Consider the following 20224-nt stretch of genomic DNA (forward strand, 5'->3'; position numbering starts at 1 on the left):
TGCTGCAACAACTTATGGGCATAATAGAGGAGGGGAATTGCCATCAAAAACTCACATCATCATGTTCTATGCTCTTATACACTTTCACAATTTATTTTAATTGCTTAATCCATGTTTATTTCTTATTAATGACTAGAACAAGTTGAAACACAGTGCTGAGCTGCATCTCAAATTAATCTTCAGGTTCCCAGCTTTCAGATGATGTACACCACTTCTATGTGACATCTACTGCTGACTATTGATCTACCCCTCTAAAAAGAAAGAGGGGTGAATGGTAAGGATTTAACCAGAAAACAGAAGAGGTACAGTTTGGTCGGTCATCAAGTGATTCAATGAATGAACATGAATTAGTGGCAGCTGACATGAGCTGATGGGAGAAGCTGCTACCTGAATGATTTGTACACTGCTCTTCTAAAGACAAGAGAGATCTAGTGTTTGTGTATTCTGTTATGTAAAGTTTGCACTACAGGTTTTTACTGAGGACTCCTGATGGCTCTGTCACACACTTCCAGTCTGATTTAAAATTAGCATTTCTCTTGACCCTAGGGCAAAAAAAACTGCCAGTTGTCAGTTACTAATAAACATAGGTAGGAGACGAGGTGCCTTATTTGACACTGATGAGGTATTTTACACTGATCTCTAGTAGAGATAATGTTGGCTGGAAAGCATCTGTCTGCTGAGCACAGGATCCTATGTTGCCACGTAACAACCACAGTGGTGGTGGCAGTTCAGATCCTGCTCTCTGTATTCACCTGGCCCCACCCACATTTAGTCAATAAAGTGTCTATTTACACAACAGTTATCCCTCCCCTGCCTCAAGGACACACACACATGCACACACATGCACGCACATGCTGCTAGACTCCAATCCAGAAATGTATTTATGCATGTGTGGACTTTCAGCATGCAGCATAAAGCTGCAACATTTGTAGGACTTTAGCACTGAATGTTATCACATCCATGATCCTGAAAGCAGATCCATGGCACACCTTTTAATCTCCCATGGCTAGGTAGGGCTGATAATGCACGGCCTTTTCCTGGAAACTCCCTGATTTACATACTATTAAACATAAACTGGGTTATTTTTAGTCCCGGAACTTTTCATGGAACTAAAAGATTTCTTCAGCCCACTGTTTTCTTTGTTTCCACTGCGGTTAAAGACCTGTGAAGATTAGGCAAATTAGTCCGCTGACGTATGAACAAAGCAACATGACACGAGACGAGGGCTGCTGGTGGTTGCAGCAGTAAACACACTCTGCAGCCTGCAGTCCAGTGTGTCCGCATGTTTCATCTAAAAAACACGCTGGAAAAATATAAACTTTTAAACGTTATATCTCACTGCGACAACATTTACTGCTGCACATTGGCTGTAATGAATGAAATGGAGCAGAGGAAAATGAAACTAAGAGCGTCTGTCTCCACAGTAAATCATCTGTTGAGTGTTTGAGCGTTATTTATTTGAGCTTTAGAACGTCAAAGCCGTGAAACAATCAGACAATAACTTATCTTTTTTTCTCATCCACAGCACCACCGCAACATCTCCCTCTTCTAACGCTACCACTCGCCTTTGTGATCTCCCTCTGTTTTCTCTCTCTCTTTTTTTTCTCAATGAGTCGGGAGGCCGACAGCAAGCCTAACTTTACTTCCAATGTTATCAAACCAAACAAAGAAAAAGTCCCCCCTTCCCTCGTCCTAAAATGAACTCAAATCGATACTAGAGTACTTCCTTGTTTATGAATGATGCTGTACACAAGTTAAAGCAGCGGTGCTGTGTGTTTCACCAATTGCTACAGTCATCCCTGCAAACTCTACCCTGAAAGTTCCACTGCTTTCAGAAAGTATTACCCCCACCAACCCATAAAATGTCCCCAAAACTTAATTTAGACCCTGGTCGCTACGGTCGAGTTTCTTCAAAAGGTTCTTAGTTCCGGGGGGAAATTCTTGCGGTGCAAACGGGGCTATAAACACACAGTTTGCTGTTCATTAGGTCTGACTAGACCCGTTCAAAAAGAGAGTTGCGACACTTCCACAGACTTCTGTTGTAATCAGAAAAGGTGGAAGGAACGAGTGTTGAGGGGCAACCAATGGTTCCAAACACTGCATTTTTTGACATTTTAACACATTAGCTGACCTCTGTTTGCCCACTCCCATGTTGATAATATTATTAAATACCTGATAAATCTCCCTTTAAGGTATATTTTGAACAGGTAAAAAAAATGTGTGATTAATTTGCGATTAAATATTTTAATCGATTGACAGCCCTATATATAATAAAATCTTTTGAATGCAATTGGTTGCCTTGTATATTTTATATGTACGATAAGATTACGTTAGGATGTGAGTAATTATCTTGGTTATAACCCTTCAAAACAAATCTCTAAGGTGTCTGTATCACGATTGTTGATTTTTTAAAAGATTACCGTATCAATGATATCAATATCGCTCGGGCTATAATCAGAACTAGAATTACCACCTTGTGGTTGTATGCCTCCGCCAACCAGTCAAGTTGCAGTTTACAGTCATGTCTATCTAAAATGTTATCACTTCATAATTTTTATCCTGTTAGACATTTGTGTAAAACTGTCATAATTATCATATGACTTCTTGACTTGTTGCCAAAAACATGTTTTGTGAAGTCACAGTGACCTTGACCTTTGACCACCAAAGGCTGTCGCCGGCGCGGAGGTATAATATAAACTGTTGGTTTACAACCCATCTGATGGTCTGACCTCTCCAGCTAGGTAGCCCTGTACAGAAGCTAGTAGTACTTGGTCAGAAGATAGAGTTGTAAATAGTGTAGTGGGAACCTTACCTGGTCAGCCACTCTGTAAACCTCGTTCTTGTCGCTGCAGTCACACACATAGTAGTGGACTCTGCTGGCTCCGCTCTGTTTAGCCAATCTAGCCGTCTCCTTCATCCCGTCCTGGTTAATATCCCACAACACCAGCACGGTGTCAAGAGCTGCAAACTCCTGAGCCATGAGGCGACCGATCCCGCTACCTGCCCCCGAGATCAGCACCACCTCACCAGATATGTTCTTCCTCTTCCTGGGCACAAAGAGGTGGATGAAAGATTCCACATTGTACCAGATGGACAACAGGAGGACTTGCATGGTTTCCATAAAGAAGTTCATGGTGGATCTAGGAAGGAAGGATGGAAGGAAGGGAAAGACAGAGAACACATTAGAGTGAAACATGATGGGACATCAGGGTGAACTCAAGCAATATAATGAAGTTGATTCAAACAAGATGGCTGTGTCCTCCACAATGTGAACAGTAGCGTTACTTTTTGCAATTCTACTATGAACAGGAAGTAAGTACTTTATAACAGATCTTTTGACAGCAGCCCTGTGGGAAATCAGCTGTGGATTGATCTCAACATGGCTGCCGGGTCTCAAACTTTCTCATTTTACAGCTAAACAGTACACTACAAGATGTGTCTGAAAAAATTTGAGCAGAGAAATAGGCATTACATTAACAGAATATTGATTCATATTCTGATCAGCGCTGCCTAGTTTGACCGTTTGATCGGAGTTCGCGAGTGATTGACAGCTGCTCAGAGACGGCAGACCTCAGATCAGCTCTGACTGGTTGTTCTCCTCCGGTCTGTGAAATCTTGCAGATGCCGTTAGGAGCACCAGAGGACACAGAGGCACATGTTTTTTTTCAGACTACCTGTCTCTTGCACTACTGTCAGGATATAGTGACTTACTTTTATACAAATAACTTTTTAAAATCATGTTTGCTCCATTTCTACCCACTGCTGCTTTAATTGACTAATCTAATAATGAGCTTATCATTTCAGAACCAGATTTAACCATCTAGGTCAGTGTATCTTTTGGTCATTCGATTTTCCTTTCACAAACGGATTATTAAAAAACAGAAAATGAGTGTGTGAGAGTGTGTCTCTCCCTGAGAGACACACTCTCTTAATGTTTTAAAAAAAAAACTACGTACTGATCCAGGTCCACCACCTTCAGTTACACAGCAGCACCGTGCTTCTTTTCTCTTTTATATAGCACCGTCCTCATACGCGCTCTTACTTTGTAAATGGCAAATTCAGGTCGCAGAAGATTTTTTTGTTTTTAGAAATAGAAAATGAAAATCAACCTGTTTTTTTAAGTTTAGTTCATCCCTTTTTGACCCTGATGAATAAAAAACGCCTTGTATTTTGATATTATTTTTTTGTATTTTAAAACAAAAAATCAAATAACCACTCATTTTATTGTTTTTTAATATCCTTTTGTGAAAAGATAATCGAATGACCAAAAGATACACTGCCCCCCATCTGCATAGTTTTCTGAAAATATCTTGCATGTAATTTAAGACTAAGTGATATAATACATTCACTTTTAAGGAAAACTAACTGTAACTCGGTCCTCATCTCAGCCAGACTGACCATGTAGGATAATAGTCTACTAACTACATATCAAAAACCTAGAACTGTGTGGGAAGAAGGACAAACAGTTATCCACTACAACATGCTGTAAAGTGTCTGTGAATAGTGGTAATAATGGGCTACAACACGTGGAAACACACATTTAAGTAAACAAACATGTACCGTGTGCTTGTTCTACAGGATCAACCTGGTTAAATACCAGTTATCACTGAGTGATAAACAAGACAAACAACGACCCATGTCCATCACCTTCAGTTACACAGCAAGGCCTAACGTGCTTCTTTTCTCTCTCATAAACAGCACTGTCCTCATACGCACTCTTACTTTGTAAATGGCAACTTCCGGTCGCAGAAGATGAAATAAAACGGGGCGTTTTTTTTTATATCTGGCTTCTAGTGATTTTATTTTTTGGTTTTTAGAAATGGAAAATGAAAATCAACCCGTTTTTTACGTTTAGTTTAACCCCTTTTGATCCTGATGAATAAAAAAAGCTTTTTATTTTGATATATTTTTTTGTATTTTTAAAACTAAAATCAAATAACCACATTCATTTTTTTGTTTTTTAATATCCGTTTATGAACCAAAAGATATACTGACTCCCATCTGCATGGTTTTCTACAAATGTATTGCATGCAATTTAAGACTAAGTCATATAATACATTCACTTTTAAGGATAACTGAAAACTAACTGAAAACTAACTGTAACTCGGTCCTCATCTCAGCCACTAACTACATATAGATAACAGCCTACTACTACATATTAAAAACCAAGAACTGTGTGGGAAGAAGGACAAACAGTTATTCTCTACAACATGCTGTAAAGTGTCTGTGAATAGTGGTAATAATGGGCTACAACACGTGGAAACACAGTCATTTAAGTAAACAAACATGTAACGACTGTGTGTTTGTTCTCAGGATCAACCTGGTTAATACCTTAATCAGTTATCACTGAGCGATAAACAAGACAAACAAAGACTTCTTACAAGATAGCGGTAAATAAGCGACAGATAGGCAGGACTATAAGAGAGACTCTATATACTAATAGAGTTTGTAACTTACCCGGACAGCAGTGCTCCACTGAGCTACAGTAGGAGGATGTTTAGATGTAGAGGAGCCTTAGCCTGCTGGCAGCGAGCCTGACTAACGTTTATCAGCTGGCTTTAACCGAGACCTTTGCTCGCCACACATTCGCTAACGTTACGACACACTGGCTCTGCTCTAAGCAATACCTGCGTTATCGCGTCGAAGTTGATAAAAGAAGCGAGATAAAGGCGGTGACTGTACCGTGGTGTTAGTGTGATAGACCGGAGCTCAGTGCGGTTTCCCGGGAGAAGCTCGGCCGTTTGTTATAGCCGCGGGACAAACAAAGTCTCATCAAACACCAGCTGCAGGATGATGCTCAGCGAGAAGACCCGGATGTTAAACACGTGACTGCAATCAACCACTCACAGACCCGCGCGTCTCCTGGGACACACAAGGCATTGTGGGACTTGGAGTTTCACTTTTGGTAACACTTTTATAACGGGTACATTGATTGTTGGTTAAACTTAGTTGATAGTTATTTTACTGTCAACAAAGAATTAAATTAATTAATAATTATTACTAATGCTGTAATTTATGTTATTGTAACAGTTTATTGTTGCACACATACAATTTTATATACTATATTATATGTATTTGTTAATGATTACGAAATTATTTGTAAACATTTAAGAAATTGTTTGTAAAATATCTATAAACATTACATAGATAGATATTTGTAACACTTTGTTAATGGTTAATAATTGGTTTGTGAACTGTCTATAAACATTATTTGGATGGTTATTATAAAGTTACAACTGATGATTATAATACATTGTTAAATGGTTAATAAATACCTTGTAAAGCATCTATCTATGTTTGTATATGTTTTACAAATGAGGTCTTAAAGGTTTACAAATCATTTGGTAATCACTAACAAATACTTAATATAGTATATAAAATGTTAGAATGTCTGCAACAATAAACTGTTAATAAACACTTACAATATAAAAACTAATTGTTTCATATTACACAAACTAATGATAAAATAACAGAAATTATAGCATTGCTAATCATTAGTAAACATTATTAATGATCCATTCATTGTTTTCATTGTAACAGTGAAATAATTAATCTAATAACTAAAATATCAGATTGAATAACCTTTTAACATTTCATTGCTTTTTAGTAAAATGATCAATGAAATAAAATAAGAAATATAAATTTATTAACTGACTAATTATAGCCAACAAGACAACCAATAGGCGAAAAGTTCTCCCATGACACACTTTGAATGACAGCCCCCTCAAGTATATATCTATATATATATATATATATATTTAATAATATATATTTATTAATTAAAAAAAAAAGTAAATAAGTATGGGGAAATAAATAATGCAAAGGGAAATTAATACATACATAAATTAATACATACATTTAAATCCTTTAAATCCATTTAACCATCCATTTTTGTACATTTAAAAAATAAATAAATAAATAGATGGATAGATAAATAAATGTTAAAATAAATAAATGCATTTAAGAATTAATAAAAACAAATGAAAAGGGAAATGAATGCCTAAATTTAATTTTAATATTATTTTTGGTGCATTTAATGGCATATAAAAGTATTATCGAGTCATTTATTTCTTTATTTCGTCCTATATACAATCAAACGATGAAATCGGAATGTTTTAATACATCCCAAAGTCAAATCTTTAATAGGGAGACGTCTTCTGTTGATGAAGGGTACAAAAATAAACACATCACTGTTTTAATTTACACATCTTTTTTAATTTCTTGTTGCGTTTCATGTCAAATGTACTCAGCGATAATGTAAAGTTTGACACTCATGGTATGGACAAGTGGTAAACAAAAGGAGAAAAGGGAATACTGAATATGTTTATAAATAAATACATAAATACTATGATTCTGGATATACTTATATATTGTTATATAAATGCATAAATCTGCTAATTAGGGGAAACGTTTGTTGAGACATGTGTATAGCAGGGCTGCTGTGTAGTACCATTGAGACCATGTTTGCTAGCATGGGGCATTTTGTGACTTTGCTCATGATCAGGGGCAGGACAGGTCTACTGACAGAAGGGGGGCGAAGGTCTCTGTATCAGCCCCTTTTGTAATTAGCTTTATTGTATTATCAGTAATCTGAAAATAATAATGGGCATTACAAAAAATAAGTCTGCATGTGTCATGTTACACATGGGAAAGTTTTGCCATTCAAGCTACTAACCAAAAATGTACTTTTTTTATTACACGGCTGTGTTGAATACTCGATGCTGATTGGTCAATCGCGACATCTGTACTTTCTTTCTAGCAGACTGTTGCTATGGGCGCAGTTCTGATGTCGGACTCTGGCGGACCATTTTTGTGTCAAAATATTGATTTCTTCAGTAAGTAGCCGTGTAATAAGTAAGCCGGTCATTGTTGTGAAAGAATCCCCTACAGGGCGATGCTGCCTTTCATTGCCCTGTTGGGGTTTCTTTCACAACATGACCGGCTTGCTTAAAATTTCTATTTTTTTTTTTTTTTTTCTTGAGTTTCTCTGTTCTCACACATGCATGTCGTGCATGTGAGTGGGTGAGTGGACTGCACTGGGTATTCAGCCATGTTAAGTACAATCCAGAGGATTGTGGTTTTTGAGTCCGTCATCAAGTTCATTGTTAGGAAATGGGACACAGTAGGATTTGAAAGACACTACTTTGCATGCTGTGTCTCTCCTAGTACTGTCGATGTTGTCGATGTTGACTCCATCGATGGCTACAATCCTCTCCATGCTGTAATCTCACCCAAGGAAGGAGACAAGAATCACTATGTGTCCATGCGCCACCAGTTGTTTCAAATGTCCCCTTTTCAACTTGAATCTCCAGGATCCAGTTTATTTTTCTCAACCTATTAACACACCTGTACATAATGCAGGAGATGTGAGCTCTTCTCTTGAAATAGACTGATAGGAGTAGATGGTTTCATCAGAACTTTGATTGCCAAACTGAAGTAGTGAGAACAAAGGGCACTTTATGCAACACTTTTTGCTTTTGCACGCTCTTTGTAAGTGTATGTAGCAGATGTTATAATAATACACTATTCACAAATTAAGGTCACGTTTAGGCACTATCATACTTGCAGAATATTGAGAGAACTCATCACAGACAGCCGCCACATGATGCTGTGTCTGCACTACAGGCCTTGTTAGTTTTAAGAGAAAGTTTGGATCACAAGAAGAATGACTTTTTGCACTGTTACGTATCATTATTAAATCAATGTACCTTATCCTTAACTATGTTTTGATTGAACAGTTATTATAAAGTTATATTGGTGGTGGCGGCTGATATCATCTATCCTCATCCAGGCTTGATGGCAATATAGGAATTAATATTCATTTTTGATGATGATAATTAATCTCTAGCAGAACCTCCAGATGTTATGAAGAGAGAGTTGGCCGATTGATTTATAAGATACATTCAGATCTTATCAACAGTTGTCAGATGACAAGATGTGTGTGTGTGTGTGTGTGTGTGTGTGTGTGTGTGTGTGTATAGAACATAGAGAGGAAGAGTGTGAGTTATCTAGGTTTTTCACTTTATTATACGATATGAAGATATACTGTACACACCTTTGGTATTATTTCAATGTAGGATTTTCAGCCTGAATAAAATCACAAGGCCTTTAAAGCATAAAGACAAACACAATTTTTGTGTGTGTGTCCAATGGAAATCCAATTATGTGGCACTCAGCACCAAGACCACTAGACATAAATCATTAATAACGGCTCATTAATATATAGATTTATTTTCAAACAAGAATTACAGCTTCCTGGTTGTATACCTCCGCCAACACAGTTAAGTTACAGTTTACATCCATGTCTGTCCAAAATGTCATCATTTCATAATTTTATCCTAGTAGGCATGTCTGAAATTGTCATAATTAGAATATTAATTCTGAATCACATCTTGACTGGATGTCCCAAAGCACTGGGTGAAGGTCGTTACAGGTCGAGGCACGATAAGGTCCTTACAGAAATCGCCAAATGGACGGACCTACAGAGGGTTAAAGCCAACACACACCAGGCATCACCACCGGGAGTCACCTGTTTCCACAGGGAAGGAGATAAGTTACAAGGGGGCGAAACGCTTGTGACCCTGAGATACCTGCTGAAGATGCAGAAGGGTTCCCAACAATGTGAAAGCTTTGACCACCCTGCCACCAATAAATACTATCATGAGGAGGAACTTGCATCACCATGTCCTAAGTTGCTCCTGCAATTTCTGCTTGTAGAAAAACATCTCTGATGTTTATTTCACCTTGAATTATGGCCAAAAAAAAATCTTTTGTGAGGTCACAGTGACCATTTGACTACCAAATTCTTATCAGTTCATCCCAGTCCAAGTGGACGTTTGTGCCAAATTTGAAGATATTCCCTCCAGGCATTTCACTAAGTAATCTCAGTGTACAGAGAGGGAGACAGAAGGAGTGAATGAAGCTGGAGGAAGGGCAGGCACAGGAGACTTGGAGGAGGTGAGTGAATATAATAATAATAATAATAATAATAATAAATTACTGACACAGTTACACTGTGGGAGGAGTAAAGATGACATTTTTACACCTTTTCAACACATGGAATCCATATGTCCATATCATGGATAGAATGTGTCACAAACATCCTCCGTAGGTGGTTTGAGCAATTGGATATTAATCTGGCTTGGCTGCATTTACACTTTCCGATCTGCCCAAGACGCACAAAGAGACTAAATGTGAATGCTCTGTCTAAGCATTTTCTCTTGTGAAACAGGCCCCAGGCTAACGCAGAGACCAGAGCCCAGGTCAATCTAGATTAGGGAAAGTCAAAGCTGAAAGAGGGAAACCAAATTAACCAAATACTGCCATGACACACACACAGTGTGATCAGGGGCCTGTAGTGGTCTATCTGGAGAATTGATTGTGTTGTTGTACAATCTAATAGAAGGAAAATGCTTTTATGTTCCATCCCAACAGGACTGAATGGTCCACCATTTCACAGCTGAAAGCTAAATGAACAGCTGGAGAGATGAAATGGAGGAGAGAGAGAGAGAGAGAGAGAGAGAGAGAGAGAGAGAGAGAGAGCTGGAGAGAGGAGCGAGATGAGGAGCGTGAGACAGAGGAATAATTATGATCTATAATTGGCAGACCTCTGTCTCAACAGTATCAGATGTTCAGAGTGATAACAAAACAGAATCACAGCTTTGTTCTGTTTTTGCCAGCAAACATTGTCATCGGAGCAGCTACATGTACACATTACACCAACCACACCTTTCAAATCACATTGGTTTTGTTGCCAAGAACACCCTGTTGGCAAGATTTTCCATGACTGAATTCCCTGCAGGAAGTATAGACTATGAAGTACTTTGGTGAGGAGGATTTGTTATAGCAGTCAATCACAGCTAGTTTAACCCAGTCCAGTGCGATCTACCCTTTAAATCTTCTGGCAAACGATAATTAGTGTTTGACACCTAAAGTTTGTTTGGATTCATTGGTATTCTTAAGGAGAAGCGTTCAACCAAGTTAAGCTGGTTTACAAAATGGATCTCCGCTCTAATGAACAATTATATTACAGGCATGACAAATGTCCACATTTAAATAAAAAAAGAAGATCCGTTTCATCTTTCGTGACAAGAGCGCCGCCATGTGTCAGTACTCTGTAGCCTGTGACGTCACAAGGTTGGTCGGCTCGGCTGAGTTACACAGATACAACGGTGGAGAACGTGAAAGACGGAGACTGATGAGACATTGGACAGAAGAAAACATGCACCGGGGGCCCACACATGTTGGAGGAGTCCAGTCCACATATTCTGAGGTAAAAAAAAAAGGTTACAAATGTATTGTGAGTAATGAGGTCAGCAAGAAGTGAAACCAGGTTTGCACAAAAACTATTCAACCAGAAGTGTCAGATCTAGATCGATAAATTGCTAAAATACTTGTGGAGGAATTTTTAGAGCAATTAATTGGAGACTGAAAAGTTGACCGGAGACCAGGAATGACTTACACTGGAGGTTTATTTATGTCTTGAATTCAAGGAGAATCGAGTCAGCAAATACAAGTCAACAAATGTGCAGCCAACCCAATGCTGAGGAGCCTCTCCTCAGAGAAGACTTTTTGCTGCAGGCAAACAGGCAAGATAACCCAAACATGGTAATTATCTATAAAACAACACCTGATATCAGTGAATCAGGAATGTGTGCATGTCTGATGTCTGAGATTCTCCCCCCCCCCCCTTTGCACCAACCTTGGAAGGTAGACAAGAAAACAAACTGGCTGATTATCAGAGGCCTTCAACATGTACTGGGGGGGTAGTTAGACACAGCTAGAGACTGACCAGTGATCTGGGGTACCCAGCAAATGGTTTCAATATAGTGTGGCAGCCACCCATTCTCTGGTGCTTGCTGTCGTTTCCCTTTTGACGGGTGTTTTTTTTGGTTGAATTGCTGAGTGATTGGAGAGTTATTCAGTTCACCTGTTGGCTCTTGAATGATAGTTGAGAGCAGCTTGGGGCATTCCCCTTCTTGGCCAATCAGGGTGTGACGACGCACTTTCTTTGGGGCTTAAGAGAGGTGAGAAATTGCACACCCAGGGCCTTTCCCATTTCCAATTTTATACGGCTCGATTCCTCTCCTCGACTCCTCTCCATGTGTCTTAGTCCCGCCCACGGGAGATGCGAGCGGAGGAGGTGAGGAAAAGACACGAGGAGAGAGGAAGAGAGGAAATATGTTTTTAGAGGCATGAGACATCCTTTCCTCTGAAGCGTCACGTGAAGCGACGTCCGTTTCTGATGACAGCAGCAGCTGATCACAGCTGGATCAGCTGCCAGTCAGCTTTAACAGCTGTTTATGTCTGAACTGATCTTATAATACTAATAAAGACAGTTATTATCAGTGGCAGAGCAGCAGTGTTCTCTCTCTGTAGCCTGTTTAACAAACAGCTGCACATGAATAACAGCTGCAGTCTGTATTTCTGCTGTGGACTGAGTCCTGCTTAGAGGACCAGGAATCATCTCTACTGGCACAATAACTTTATATTATTTATTCATTATTAGCGTCCGTATTTATTGATATTCTGACAGTAGAAGTTATGTATTAGGCTAAATGTTTCACAGAAAATTTAAATGATGTAACTCATATCAAACCCCACGCTCAGGAATTATCAGCCTCACTGAATGGAAATGACAATAAATGATGTAAAAGGTGTAAAACACAAACCCTCCTTCTCTCTCTGACTTTAACTGGAACCTTAATAAAAGTTAACGGGGGAAATAACAGATCATGAAAAGGAAAATCTTTTCTAATAAATGAGGAAAGTTGATTGAGGTCCATTCGTTGTCAGGACTTATAAAGCTCCTTCAGTGTCAGACTCCTTCAGTGACGGTGTGTGAAGCAGAGATCCTGCAGGTCCTTCTGCTGCTTGAACACTTTACCATCAACATGGTCCGTCTGTTGTTCACACCTACAGTTAACACAGATTTGAACTAGACGGTGAATCAGAAGACAACTAAACAATAAAACTTTTAATCTGTGATCCGTCTTCACTACGGTATAAAACTGCGGTGATGTTGACGTGTCAGATCAGTCCGATCGGTGCAGCGTCCAATCAATAAAAGATATCCAATAAGGGGGCGTGTTGGTCGGTAAAAAACTTCCGTGAAGGATACACTGGAGGATACACTAGTGTATCCTCGATCCTCGCTCCTCGAGATGCATTTTAGAAATTGGGACGTCCTTCAAGATGGAGTGCTGAGATCGATTTCCGGGTCACAGCTGGAGGATCGAGGAGACGAGGAGGCAAGAAATCGGGAAATGAGATGCAGCTCCATTGTCATTCTGATCCCTCGTTGATGTTACGTGTTTTGATCTTAGATGACCTTTTTTTCCCAGCATTTAGTTTGTGACTTTGTTTTTGGGCTTGAGATCTTTTCGTGCTTTTGGTTTTCACTTTTGAGTTTAGAGGGATGAGCTGGGTGCAACGGCCCACTGCGTGGCTGGCCCAGCGACTTCCCCTTCTTTTGTTCATTTAACCGGGATCTCCAAACTTTGGTTTACTCAGTTACATTTTTGATGGCTGCTTTTGTCCTGATTTAAAATAAATTGATTGTATTATTTTCACAGAACTGTCTCTTGGCGTTCTTTCATATGCTTTGGTCTCTCCAGAGCCTTTGTTTGTTTGAGAAGAATTTAAAAACTGTTTACCAGAGAAGATTGCTATATACATCAATGAGCAGAAGGTATCCAATGTGTGTGACGCATCTGTCCTAGCTGATGAGTACGTCCTCACACACAGGGATACATTTGATAAGTAGTATACATCCTCAGAGCGGAGTGTTCCTGTAGCCAAGTCCTTTGTTTTTCCGGGGAAGCCAAGTTCTGATGAGGTGGAGCCGAGTGTTAAGGACGGTGCAGGGACAATAGACAAGCCAGTTTGTTTCTACTGCAAAAAGCAGGGTCACACCATTAACAACTGTTTTGCCTTGAATAAAAAGAACAAGCACCCCCAAAGCAATTAATCTGTTGAAGTCTGAAAGTATGCCCTGTCAATCCAGTACAGATAATCCTGATTTTGGTATATACTCTCCTTTTATCATGAACGGTTGTGTTTCACTGACAGATGGGGGCCCTAAGGTTCCTGTAGTCATTCTGAGGGAGAGTGCCGCCTCACAGTTGGTCATCTTGGAGGAGGTGTTGCCTTTATCTGAAAAAATTCGGTAAGCTCTGATGCTTTGGTCCGAGGGTTGGTATGCAGTTTGTGGGGGTACCTTTACATGTCATCCACCTTGACTCAGACCTAGTTAAGGACCGTGAGGTGGTAGGAAGAAGGTGTGTCTTTCATTTTGGGAAACGAGTTGGCCGGTGGTAAAGTTTTAATTAATCCTGAGGTGACGGCTGTTCCTTTTTCTGAGTGCCCGGATGAGTTGGAGCGAAAATATCCAGAGGTGTGTTCAATTTGTGCTGGCAAAAACAGGGTTTTCTGATGAAAAGGAGAGAGAGGTAGAATTGGCTGACCAGTTGCTTCTCCTCCACCGGTTGTTTTGCATCTGGGACTGGCCACTCCGGGCCGTAAGCGGCGAAGTGGGCTTTGGCACATCACCATGCTGAAACCGTACCTGGACAGAGAATCGGTCCCGTTGTCTCCTGTCAGAGACGGGGGCCAAACTGTCTTGGCGCTGTCCAGTGCTGAACTTATTGATGAGGCTCAGGCAGCTGTGGTGCTGTCCAGTGCTGATCCCTCTGAGACACCGGCTGCTTCAGCATTGACTGATGTTGAGCTGGTTGAAGATGTTGTTGGTCCGTCCAGAGCTGTCGTCCTGGGCCGACTAAAAAAAGTATGAGTTTGGACAGGCTACGGTGACGTACTTGGGCAAAGTTGTAGGTCGGGGGCAAGTCCCAATTCCTTAACAATACTTACAAAGACGTCTTTGTAATTATCTGCAGTCTTGCAGCAATACCAAAAGTGGCTACATTGCCGCTGTTCTCCAGGATGTTGCCAGGATGGGGGTCAACCAATGCCACAAGGGAAGCCCTTCGTGTGAGAGAGAGCTTCACCTCACAATTTTGCCAAGAGGGTGCTGTTCCATGGCAAGAAAACATGTAGAGCACTACACAACCAAAAGGCTCTTTTAAGAGCCACGTATATAATGCATAAAGAGCAAAGTTTCATAAGGACAACTAACTGTCGGCACAAGCACAATTTATAGGCCGAATCCCAAACCTATTTACTCCCCCTCCGTTTGTGCATTCATGTGGAGGGCTGTCTGCTAGCAGAAAGCAACATCTGCATCTGGAGAATGGAGCGAACACCATTAAGTGTTAATTTACATCTACAGCACCAGTAGCATTATGAAATGTTTTCAGCATCATGAAAACATAACCGAGACACTACATTACCCTCAAATATTAAAAACAATGAATTGGCTTCTGTTACAACAGAGCATTTCCTTTTGCCAATATCACAGCATTGCATAGTGTCCTGTAAGACATCTCAACCTCAAACTGTGGGTGCTGTAGTAAATACTCACAAACTTTCTTTATAAACACTCTGATACTGAAACACTGTAATGAAAGACCCGATGGGTCAGAAATGCTCGTAATGTGTTCATTAAAAAACTTGTGGTGTTGTAACAACAGTGTGCAGAGTTGTCTTTACCAAGTTTGAGAATGCATCTCAACCAGGAAACCAGGCACAGTTGTGGACTGTACTGTTTTACCTGGGGAGCACAAATCATTTCACACACATGTATAGTATACCCCATCTCATTTGCACCTCAAGCACTTCCTACGACAACTTAATTTCATTTTTTACTATAGTGGAGCTTTTATAATGAAAAACTGTAGCATTTTCGATCTACCATTGCACCTATCAGGTAGGTATTAGGAGTATATTTAGACACCGTGCAGAAGTGTTTCTGTGCAGTGTGTAGTTTCTTAGGGGGGGACTTAGTTGTGTTATAAGTGGCGGATTATATAATAACCAATATACAGTTCTAATATTTTGTAAAAGAGATTTATTAATGATCAAGAACTTGGGGTTGGGGGGGAGGGGACTGACTGTGCTGCAGGGAAGGGGGACGGACAGAGGATACAGGTTGTAGCACTGCTGGCTGTTCTGCAGGGAGGGCAGAGTGGCTAGAGGCCGCTGCTGGAGTGGCCGGGACCCTCCTGGCTACGTTGGAGGCAGTTGACCGGTTTTCGACAAATGGCGTGAGGAACTCCATCACAGCCATGAACCGCCATGGCCATTGTGAGGAGGCGCCATCCCCACTCCTGTGTCTCTCCTGTTCTTTATTTCTCTCTTTTTTAAATCGATCCCTGAGGCTCTTCCACCTTGTGCGGAAGAAGAAAGCACATCAATTTACTGTTTCTTTCATCAGTGTTTATGGATAAAATTGTATCATCTAACTTTGTCCTTTTGTTTGATAGTCAGTATTGGGGAGTAACTATAGTTTTTCAATAGATTTGATCAGTCACCTGCCCCTCCCCCAGCCCAGTCCCCACTGCTGCAAACCCCCTCGTCTTCAACCCCATTACACTGTCCCCCCTCCACTTCCACTTCAACAACACTCACCTCACAGCCACCCCCCATTGCTCTTCTGACCAGCCCAACCCCCCCATCCACACCACCACCCTCCAATACACAGCCCCCTTGCTCCAGCCTGTCCCTCACAACACTCCAGGTGAGGAATCAGCTCAGGAAGATGAAGGCGAGGAAGGCTGTTGGTCCTGACGGCATCAGCTCCAGGCTCTTGAAGTCCTGCGCAGACCATTTGAAAACTTTCTTCTCTTATTTCATGAAAATAGTTCATCGAGAAACTGTTGTAATGTTGCTGGTATGATGTCAATATACAGTCAATAGATCACTTTCACTGTTGTTGCTGTGAACCGCGCGCGGCTTGTGTTAAAATGTATTATCACTTATGAGGTTACCCTGCTCGCTCTTTTGTGAAAGTTTTAAAGCTGTGTTTAGCAGGGTGGTGATGTCATATAATAACCAACAGAAATGATGTCAGAAAAATAAATGAAAAATTCAAGTTGCAAGAAAAAAACAAACTCCTTCTTTATCATGAAGTTTGTGTTATCAGATAGATGGAAAGAGATGGAGTCGGATCTGTGTTTCCCAAACATGGCGATTAGACTGACATTTCATCTAATTTAGATTAGAGACAGATTCAGATAATCCTATAAGAGAGATAGAGTGGCTGTGTGGGATGATATGCATAGGGAAACTGAGACGGAAAGAGAATCTCTCATTTGATTAAAAAGTAAACTGACTGAAGGAATGAATATTTCTGATTTGGTATAATTTGTTATCAGGCAAGGATACGCGGGAAATAGACGAGTGCTGGAGACATTATCATCCTTTTCAGGCACCACAGAGGAGGAATTGTTATTTGCAATAGTGCTGCAACAAGGTAGAAGAATCTGATTAAACTTAGTTAATTAGTTAAGTCCTGTTGAAGATGAAGTATGAGAACAGCTTATAGATATACATACAGTCGGCGTCGTGTCAAAGTTGGGGCCGTGGTTTACGGCGGAGTCGCCGTGGGGGGAAACAATCCTTAACCCCAGCCCGGTTATGCTAGGAAAGCAAGTTTTTTAATATCATACATTTATATAAAAAAGTGCCATGTCTTATATAGAGTCCTTCATTAAAGAACATTACGTACAAAAATTAGACAGAATCGGAGTAAATTATTGTCCATATCTTATAAAAGACTGGATAAATGACCCAACTAAATGACCCAAAGTGTCATTCCCAGATATTTTCTGCTATCTGGTGGAATCACCTGGTAAGTGACACTATTACATTTACTCAGTATATGATGAATTAAAAGTACCTTTATAATATCAATACCCTACAGCCATATCATGTTATGATGTAATAGACTTGAATATCTGACAGTAGCAGTGTATTAGTAGTGTAGTATTTGCATATAGAGCGAGGAAGTGAGATCGGATCACAAGTGGTCACTGAAGACGCATTTTAATGCCAGGTGTGAACAGACGTACTTAAAGCTGTCCACTTGTGATCCGATCACTGAGGACGCATGTTAATAACAGGTCTGAACAGGGCCAGAGACAGGCAAGGTCGGCAACGGGAGATCAGTCCAAGAATGAGTGCTGGAGAGTCTTGCTTGAGGGCGAAGAACAATCTGGCAATGAGTGAGTGAAACGGGGACGCTTAAATACTGGCTTGATCACTGATGATTTGCTGCTGTGAGCTCAGGTGAGCTGATGAGGTGGGAGTGGCTGACTGGTGGGGTGAGGTGAGTGCAGGCATGGAAAGGAACAGATTGTGACAGACGTACCTGTTTGAGCACCTTGATCCTTACGTTGCCAGGTGTGACACGTCGCAGCCGTGACTTATCAGTGCCGCGGACAGTATGTATTGCATTGCGCTGTTTTGCTATGGGCACTTTCTTGTATGCTGTGGGTGACGCAAAAAGCCTCATCAAAAATACAGTATGCAGCACAATACGTGCTCTGACAGAGCTGCTAGATGGCTTCATTGTTTTCCCTGGCCACTTGCCCACGCAGACCATAAAAGAGGGCTTTTATAACATGGCAGGTAGGAATTAACCTATGTGACTACTTGATCTATAAATAATGCAGACCCTATGACGTATACTCTTGCAGGCCTATAGTAAATGCAGCCTACTCTTTTCATAGGGTTCCCCAGAGTGCTAGATGCAATAGACTGCACGCACATTCCCATCTCTGCATGTCTGGGTGACAATGAAGCAGATTATGTGAATCGCAAATCGTTCCACAGCCTCAACGTTCAGGTAAGTCTTGCAATTGTAATTTGGATATTAATATAAATATCTATAAAACTTATGGTAAGATAGGTGTCATGGTTTGACTATCGTTCTCTCCACCGTGAAGTCCTTTCCGATGCATATCGATGCTACATTGACTTTGATGCTGTTGTCTTGTGAAAGTATTGTAGACCCCAAATGCTTTTGCAGATGACATATGACCATCAGTGTCTGGTGACAAGCCTTGAGGCAAAGTGGCCTGGGTCAGTTCATGACTCCCGGATCTTCAGGAAGTCTGCACTGTGCCATTGATTTGAGCAGGGTATGGCAAATGTACATTGCATATTATGTTTGTTTTGTTAAATGCATTTTGTGATGGTGATCGTGGCAATATTCCTTTTCATCTTCAGGGCTTTTCAGTGGAGTGCTGCTAGGTGACAGGGGTCACGCCTGCCAGGCATTTCTCATGACCCCCTATCCTGATGCAGGGCCACAAAAAACAGATTCAACGTGGCCCTCACCAAAACCAGGGTCAGGATAGAAATGACATGCTTCAGTTGGCCTGTGTGGGCTCAGAGTGGCACCCGATCGAGCTTGTCGGATCATCACGGCCTGTGTTGTGCTCCACAATATCGCCATTATCAGGAAGGAGAGAGCCCCTCCTGTACACGAACAACCCCCTGATGTTGTGGACCACCGCACATCAACCTCGACTACCTTACCGGCAGAGCTGTGAGACAGGCCATCACACGGCAATTTTTTTTCAGAAACACATAAAACAGACCTTTTTTCTTTTAATTTTCAAGTCTTTATTTTTTATCTTCGGTTCCTGGTAAATAGGAAAATGCATTAGTTTAATTGTTGCCTACATTTGTTTAATTGTTGCCTGGTAAAAAGGAAAATACATTTGTTTAATTGTTTCCCCTGCCTGGAAATAAATTATGTTGAACTGAATTACCTTCTTTTCGTACTCTAATTTCTCTGCCTCCAGTTTTTATGAGGATATGTTTGTAATGTATTTCTAAGGAATTATAGAGAACAATTAATCCAAACGACACACTTCATGTGCACATAATCATGAGCAAAGTCTGATGCCGGTTATACAACATTTAACCAGGTGCACCTATTGAAGTTGCAGAGCATCCTGGAGTCTATGAGGAGAAAGAAGAGCCACTGCCTTGGTGATGTTGTCTGTTTGGAGTCCGTGTTTTAGGTTTTAGTATAAGAGGTGGACCCGGACCAGAGAGACCAGGCAGAAAGGTAAATTAGCTTTAATAGTAAAGCTGTTGGAAAAAACAAATCTAACAGGAATCAAAAACTGAGAACGCAGGCTGAGGAACAAACAAAGTAGAAAGGAAAAAAACATCAAAAACTAAGAACAAACTGGAAGACACGAGGAACACAGGCAGGATTGCAGGATGAACACGAGCACAAAGCAGACGACCTGACGCTGAATGAGGGGAGCACAGGGACTAAATACACCAGGAGAGCAGGGTGATTGAACACAGG

General features: G+C 40.7%; 1 protein-coding gene and 1 pseudogene across 3 annotated transcripts in view; one reads left to right on the forward strand and one right to left on the reverse strand.

Annotated features, from left to right (window-relative positions):
- The window catches only part of LOC119498726 (epidermal retinol dehydrogenase 2-like), a 37460-nt gene extending 31632 nt beyond the window's left edge, over positions 1–5828 (reverse strand). The window contains exons 1-2 of one of the 3 annotated variants that reach the window (XM_037787774.1): positions 5458–5812; positions 2813–3140 (exon numbers count right to left, since the gene is read on the reverse strand). In XM_037787774.1, coding sequence (XP_037643702.1) covers positions 2813–3133 — 321 coding nt within the window. In that variant the 5' untranslated portion in view covers positions 3134–3140; positions 5458–5812. Of the gene's footprint in view, positions 1–2812; positions 3141–5457 lie in introns of all 3 variants that reach the window. The other 2 variants (XM_037787773.1, XM_037787772.1) reach the window with 2 other exon arrangements.
- Positions 5829–14551: 8723 nt separating this feature from the next.
- LOC119498927 lies at positions 14552–19492 on the forward strand (annotated as a pseudogene).
- The last annotated feature ends 732 nt before the right edge of the window (positions 19493–20224 follow it).

This window comes from Sebastes umbrosus, chromosome 12 (assembly GCF_015220745.1).
Source record: "Sebastes umbrosus isolate fSebUmb1 chromosome 12, fSebUmb1.pri, whole genome shotgun sequence".
Lineage (NCBI taxonomy): Eukaryota > Metazoa > Chordata > Actinopteri > Perciformes > Sebastidae > Sebastes > Sebastes umbrosus.